This window comes from Leptosomus discolor, chromosome 3, assembly GCF_034619465.1.
Source record: "Leptosomus discolor isolate bLepDis1 chromosome 3, bLepDis1.hap2, whole genome shotgun sequence".
NCBI classification, from domain to species: domain Eukaryota; kingdom Metazoa; phylum Chordata; class Aves; order Leptosomiformes; family Leptosomidae; genus Leptosomus; species Leptosomus discolor.
This window is the reverse complement of record NC_141393.1, coordinates 56,606,517-56,614,012: the sequence shown is the minus strand read 5'-3', so window position 1 is coordinate 56,614,012 and position 7,496 is coordinate 56,606,517. Positions and strand designations below refer to the sequence as shown.

General features: G+C 42.6%; 1 protein-coding gene across 3 annotated transcripts; it reads left to right on the top strand.

The window, feature by feature from the left end:
- The first annotated feature begins 195 nt into the window (after positions 1 to 195).
- On the top strand, positions 196 to 7,415 carry ECHDC2 (enoyl-CoA hydratase domain containing 2). Of its 3 annotated transcripts, XM_086462515.1 has the most exons (10): positions 196 to 319; positions 1,988 to 2,055; positions 2,660 to 2,747; positions 3,183 to 3,269; positions 4,329 to 4,421; positions 5,032 to 5,088; positions 5,467 to 5,654; positions 6,062 to 6,112; positions 6,429 to 6,476; positions 7,171 to 7,415. In XM_086462515.1, exons 1-10 carry the CDS (start codon positions 196 to 198, stop codon positions 7,246 to 7,248), a joined length of 882 nt encoding a protein of 293 aa, XP_086318641.1. In that variant the 3' UTR covers positions 7,249 to 7,415. The 3 variants fall into 3 exon arrangements, with proteins under 3 accessions (XP_086318641.1, XP_086318642.1, XP_086318643.1); XM_086462516.1 differs by lacking the exons at positions 196 to 319; positions 4,329 to 4,421 and having other exon boundaries at positions 1,972 to 2,055; XM_086462517.1 differs by lacking the exons at positions 196 to 319; positions 4,329 to 4,421; positions 6,062 to 6,112 and having other exon boundaries at positions 1,993 to 2,055.
- The last annotated feature ends 81 nt before the right edge of the window (positions 7,416 to 7,496 follow it).

Genomic DNA, 7,496 nt, shown 5'->3' with positions numbered 1-7,496 from the left:
GCGGCTTCGCTCCGGCCGAGGCGCCGCTGACACCCCTCGCACGGGCAGCTGCGCGTAAGAGCCGACCCAAGGGCGCGGGCGAGCGGCCAGGGGGTGGGGAGCCACCACCCCACCCTTCCTCTTAAAGGGGCAGCTCCACTGTGGCTGTCCCCGGAGGCCCGTCCCCTCAGGCGGTGGAGCCCGGGAAGCGGCGCCATGATGCGGCTGGGGCGGGCGGGACGCGATCTGCGGGTGCTCTGGGGTGGCCGCGGGCCCCCCACGGCCGCCCCGCGGCGGGGCGCGGAGGTGCTGGTGGGCGCAGGCGGCGGGGAGAGCAGCGGTGAGTGCGGCCGCCCCCGCCTGTAGGCCGCGGTTGGGCCCCGCCGGTTCCGAGCGGTCCGTGGAGCTGAGCTGGTGTTAGAGCCGCTGTTCTGGTGCTGCAGGGCGGGGGCGCGTTGATCTCCTGGGTTTTACCAGGTCCTGGTAACAACACGCCGGCTCCCGACCTGGCGTGAGCGCGACCGCGTGTGCTCCCAACCCCTGGGCACGGCCAGGCCTTGCTGCCCCTCCGACAGGCCCTGGGAGCACCCGAGCCGTCCCTGCAGCACGGCCCGGACATCCTGCACGGGCCCGCGCGGGACGGGGGTCCCGGGGCGGATGAACCGCCCCTCTCTCCGACGCCCTCGTAGCCCAGCCGGTGACTGACCGGCTTGCAGAGGGTGTGGCGGGCAGGTTGTTTGTAATATCGTTATGTTCTACCTTGATACTTCTTTCGAGAACACAACTACCGAATGAATAGCTAGATGTGTTTTCTTAAAATACGTGTGCAGGAGATGCCAATGCACGAAGTCCTGGTTTGCATAGCTGAGATTCTTGTGACAGCAGTGATGGGCAGTGCTAAAGGTAGGATAGGACCAGGGCATGTCTGTGCATACTAATGCTTGGGAGTCACTAAGCAGTTTGAGTTTTGGCTCAGATTGCCAATGGAATTACTTTCTGGGAAGGGTAACTATTGCAAGTGCTTATAAACAGTTCTTGGTAGTTTTGCTACTTATATGTAGTTACCAGATGTAGTATGTAGTTACCAGAACTGAATGTCCATTGCTGGCTGGTGCCCACTGTTACCTATATCTTTGTTCCTACATGACACATCTCTTGTACACTAACTGGCCACTGGCATAGACAGAGGAATAAAGACAGACACCTTCTAGCAGCACAGGAGGACCAGGCATGACAGGTGCAAGGTGCATCTGTGCACCTACAGCAGCAGCAACAGCATCTTACAACGTTAAGGCCTGGGAAGTGAGCAGAAGTCCAGCCAAGGAAACAGGAAAGGTGTTTTTTTCTCTCCAAAGCATACAGAAACCATTGGATAATAATTTACAGAACACAAGTGCGAGGGAGAAGTGGGTAGATGTTGTGGTCTTATTTTTCTGCTTGGACTTAGGAATTTTGAGTGAAGTCCTTTCCACTGATGAGCTTATTAACTTCAAATTAAATGGAGCTGCAATTTCAAAATGGTTCTGGAACATGAACTGGGACTGACCAGTTTGTGCTACTCTCACACAAACAGCAATCACAAGAGGATGGTTTTCTTCATTAAGGAATATACTTGAACACAGTACAACTGTGCAGTAAAAACTGAAATAGGTAACATTCGAAACAGAGGCCTAAGATGGATCATTTGGGTTTTGTTTTGTTTGGTTTTGTTTTTTCTATTCCTGCAGTGATTATAAGACATATATTCGTAGATGTCATGTTCATTTTTTAAAAGTCTGTTTATTTATATTATTCACAGTTCTACTGAATTTGACAGTTGTCCTGCATAACTGGGTTTTGTAGACATGGTCTACCACCTCCACTTTTAAAATAACTGATTGTTTTAGAATATGCTTTATATACATTTTCAGGAAAGAGAAGATGCAGCATATGCAGTTATTGTTCCCAGTTGAATTACTGTGTCAGAGAATTAAATGACGTATAACTGAAATTGTCTCCTATTACTAAGGTATTGCTGAAATCCTAATGAACCGACCCCACGCGAGAAATTCATTGGGAAAAGTATTTGTAAATGAAGTGAGTATGGGCATGGCCTGCAAACATGTTTGGAATCATGATCAGTAACTAAATGCAATAAGAACAGTTGTGGGAAATCTGAAATAAAAACATAACTCTCTTGCTGAAGGTCAGTGGGAGACTGCACTGGGGCAAGGCAGGTTAGCCTGAGGAAGAAGAGGTTGTGGTATGTCTAAACAGCAGTAACTTCAAATGCGGTCTGGTCAGAGATACTGGAGTTATGTAAGTGAGCTAACTGATGGAAGTTATGTCCTTACTCGTGTAATTACAACAAAAACATACTCGTCAAATCTTAGCAGAGGATCTGTTCAAGGCTGATACATTCTAGAGAAAGTCTGGCTTGTGCCTGGACAGGAAGGGGAGTTTAAGGTACAGAAAGGTTCATCTTTGAATGGAAGGAAAAAAGAGATTGGGAAATGTGTCATTCTGAGGCTGCCATGGAAGGATCCTGCTGGCTCTGCATACATGATTTCCAAGAAATTCCTGGCACCTGCAGGGAAAAAAAACCCACTTTTATAATAGATTAGGAGCTTGCTCTAATTTAGGTATATACATCCATATGCTTGAAGTTTTTCTTCTCTTGTTTGTACTCCTTCCCTCATAGCTGTTCAGCGCTCTGGAACAACTCCGCTTTGATGAGAAGGTTCGTGTGGTGGTGTTCAAGAGCGAGGTGAAAGGTGTGTTTTGTGCTGGTAAGTAACAAAGGCTCTGCAAACTATAGTTAAAAACTTTGGTGGCTCTTAGGGCTGTGTGCTGATCGAATCGTGCAGAAAAGCAGTTGGAAGTGCCTGCTGAAAGAAAAATGGGCTGGCTTTGGTATTGCAAATAACAAACACGTTCTTCTCTCTCACCTGTCTGCCTGTCAGCTTCAGTGATGAAGACATGTGTGATAGTGAGCCGCACAGGCTGCGTGGTGCTACTGTTTGTTTTCCATTTATAACTGCCTCCAAGCACAGTTGCCTCTCGTATTGGAGTCCTTGGTTTCCAGTTTTATGGATTGTTGTACATGCAGTGATTGATGCTCTGTTTGAAGGGCACAGAGGAACACCCTTGCCACTGCTCCAGCGTGGATGTCCACACTCCAACTTCCAGTAACCTTACTTCTAACAGTTTACTCCCCTATTTAGGTGCAGACTTAAAGGAACGTGCAAGGATGGATGATGCAGAAGTTGGACACTTTGTTAAAAGGCTGAGAAATCTCATGGATGAAATAGGTAAATGATTAGCTCAGCTGGGAAATTTCTCCTAGACTGCCTGTACTGAGACATTTAGAAGTGGTGCAGGAGGGGAAGGATGCCAGCCCCAGCAGGTTATCCATTTAGGAGTAGCTTCCCAAATGGCTCCAGCTTATGCTTGAAACAAAGATCTGATCAGAATTAAATACCAGCTATCTGCTGCTGCTCCCAGATGCATTTCAGTACTGCCTTCTCCATGACGAAGAGCAGCACACGCTCATGCAGATGATAAGCACCTGCTATAACAAAGCATTCTATAGGCAGTTGTATGTAATCCTTGGGAGACAGTGCTAGTCAGAATGAGCTATGTTGGTTGTCCCATTTTCAATAATACATACTCAGAAGCTCTCGTGACCTAAGAAAAGGCATTTGGATCTCCGAATGGATTTGATAAATGGATTTGTTGACTGTCAGGGGGTTTGTACCCACAACCCAATCAGAATTGCAGTAATTAAAAACCAAGGAACAATGTAGAGAGAATGACCCTGTCTCACAAACCACAGAAGCAGTCAAGTGGGGCAGGTAGTTACAGCACGGAACTAGCACACGTCTGAAGTTCGCTTCCAGCTGTCCAAGTATTTAAAAGTATCTTATCACACAGCTCATCTCCAGGAACCTCAACTATGACGTGACAACAGTGTTTACCAAATTCAGCAGCCTGGGTTAACAAAAGCACCAGAAAAGTTAATCCTTCTAACAGTGACTAGGGATGGTGTCTTTGTTTTGACTGTTGTAACTGCAACAGCTGGATAGTCACACTGTACATTTAGGAGGAGACAATTCATCCTGGTTTGTGTTGCAGTACCTTGTATTTGCATGTTAGAATGCTTTGCATTCTTACAAAGCAGGGAGAAGTGCAAAAAGATAGTTTATACTGTTTAGAGACAGTCAGAAAGTTTGTGGTAGAAGAAAATGAATTCTTAAGCAATACTGAATTTGAGAACTACTAAAAGCTTTAGAATTTAAGCATTTAAATGCCAGAAGTAAGTAGACAGATCTTCTGGAACAAAACTGTATAATCTGTGTTGTCTTCTCTAGCTGCCCTGCCTGTACCCACAATTGCTGCAATAGATGGCTACGCATTGGGTGGTGGACTAGAACTGGCGTTAGCTTGTGACCTTCGAGTAGCAGGTTTGTGTGTTGCTTAGTACACGATTCTGCTCAGCGACTATATTTTAAAGAGAACTCACATGCACGATAGCTGACTGTTAATGGAATCCAGCAGGCTAAGAGAATAGTTTACACAGTTCAGGAAATAAGTAAGCATTTGTCCAGATATTGTGACATTTAGTTACTATTGGGAAAACAGTTTCCTCGCTTAAAAAGTAAAGCCTAATTTTAGACAAGATTAGGATTCCTTCAGAAAACTATTTATCGGTAGAATTAAATAGTTACTATCATGTAATATTGAATCAGTGTTCTGGCTAGATCTAACCTTCTGTACATAAATCACTTTGGACTGGAATACTTCCTTCTTCTGTTTCTGTTCTTCCATCTATTACATTTCATTTCTCTAGATAAAATCACTACATGAGGAGTAAGCAGACATACTGCACATCCCTCATCTCCCTTGAGATGAACATTGATTAAGCAGCGTAGTATTCAGACTCTCTAGCTACCTGGAGAAAGGGAGTTCCAGTTTGGTTTTGACAGTTTGTAATTTTATTAATCAGTTCATTATGGAAAATTTCTAGTTAAACAGATCAAAAAGTAACTAAACCCTGTATTTATTTTTTAATAGCTTCATCAGCTAAAATGGGCCTTATTGAGACCACAAGAGGGCTTCTTCCTGGAGCAGGTAACCGTTAAATCTTCAGTCTCTTACTTTCTCAGCTGTACAGTAAGTATTTTTCCATTGGAGCACTTGAAGTGTTTTGATGGTAAATTAGAAGTAGCATCTTACAGTGACCCAAGACATCCATGAATCTGTTCCAAGCCGTCTTGGACTTGCTATGAATTCAGGAATGTCCCTTTACAGCTTTTCCTGCTTATTAAAATATTCAAAAGCATGCTGAAGCCTTTCAGATGCCTTGCAAAATGTTAACGTATTCAGCTAGTAGTTATTAAAGAAACACATGATCTCTTTATTTTTCACACCACCTTGTTATATGAGAAGATAAAATACTATTGGGGTTTTTTCTCAGAAATGGAAAACTGTTTTCGCTGTTGTCATAAGGTGGAACCCAGCGCCTGCCCAGATGTGTTGGAATAGGTGTGGCAAAGGAACTCATTTTCACTGGTAGACAGATTGATGGACAACAAGCCTTCTCAATGGGATTAGTAAATCACACAGTGCCACAGAACAATGAGGGAGACGCAGCTTACCAGAGAGCATTAACTTTGGCTAAAGAAATCCTTCCTCAGGTAAGGGTATTATTTGTGTGGTCAGTGTGGAGAGGGCACTTCTGCTTCCCTTAAGAGAGAGCAAACAAAACAATTGAAATTCCTTTCTATGAAATACTAAAGTCTTAGTTTGTGATGTTTAGTTTAAGTCTCTTCAGTGTCCTTTTTTTGTGAAAGCAATTTCTGTAGGAACAAGTGTTAACATCCAGACCTGCAGGACACACTGAAACCTTGCACTGTGTACACCTATTAACTGTAGGTAACATCAAATTGGTTTTTAAAAATACTTCCTGACTTACTGCAAATCCCTATAGACTAAAAGGTCATTTGGAGCCAGGATAACAATATAACAACTACATTATTATGAACTGATGTGGCTTTAATTATTTTTAAATGTTTGTTATGGTTTTGGTTTTTTTTTAATAAAGGCTCCGTTTGCTGTGAAAATGGGAAAATTGGCAATAAACAGAGGAATGGAGGTAATTATTTTTTTAAATATCATAATTGAAGCAGACAGGCAGCTCTTACAAATTACTATGGTAAAAAGGTTTAGAACAGATGAATTATAATCCTTGTTTAGACAACACATTTAAAACCATTTCGGGGGTTTTAAATATTTTCTTTAAAGACAAAATTAATATGGCAGGATTTTTTTTTTCTACAGATGCTAATACTGTAGTTCTAATACAGGAGTGAAGGTCACTCACTACCAGTGAATGTTTATTGATTGAGGGCTATGAAGTAGTTTTGAGGGCTATATACAGACAAATCTCACTCCTTTCCTCTCATCCCCAGGTTGATATTGCGTCAGGGATGGCTATCGAGGGGATGTGTTATGCCCAGGTAGGTTACCTTCCCAATACATTCCTGAAAGGAACAACTGTATGTTTTCTAAAGCCAGGTATTCACAGCATCCTTTTGTATTTTCCTCTCTACAAGGGAAGAACACTTAACAGCTAAATGAAAAGCTCTGAGAACATACTTGAGTGCAGTTCCAGATACCTATTTCAGAACAGTAATTGTTGTGTCATGCATGGCTGCCTCTTGCAGCGTGCCTGGGACCAAAGTCAATCCTTAAATACCCTTCTAAAGGAATTGTATACTTTAGTTTCAGCGACGTATTAATTATAGGATAAGCTTTACAAATTGTTTTAGTTTTAACAAATTAAAAACCACTCCTGTAGTAATTTTTTTCTTGCAAGTTTTGAGAGCATGCACCTTTCTCAGCTAACAGAACGATGTAACTGCTGTGTGTCTCAGTGTATTTTAAGATGGTCAAGGATTACATTTATGGAAAACTGTTTTCCTATATAATTCTATGGTCTTTGTCATATATGCTTTGCTTGCAATTTACACTACAGCCCAGTCTTTATTTTCCTAATGGCAAAATGTGGAAGGTGGGACTTAACATATCATTGAAAGAAAAGCAATCTCTGTCTCAGACAGCTACTACTGAATTAGTCAGTAATTAAAAAACACATTGGACTTGTAAATGAAAAACATACTTCTTTTTTTTCTTTTCTCTTTAAAAATGTAGAATATTCCCACAAGAGACCGCCAGGAAGGGATGGCTGCCTTCAGGGAGAAACGACTGCCTCAGTTTATCGGCAAATAATGGTTCCTGGCTTCCCCCTGATTTTTTTTTTTTTTAAGGTAAAGGAGGACTGAAGAGGATTTTTGTGGGATTTTTATGACTGTATTCTGTGTACTTAGCTCCTTGCCTTGGACTGCATTTCTGAATACTTCACTGGATCATTTTGTTGTAAGAATTCCAAATAAAGATTTAACTTTGTACAGCTGATCTTTTTAAAGTGCATACATCTTAAGTCAGTGGTTACGGCTCTCATACGTCAAGTGAGGAGT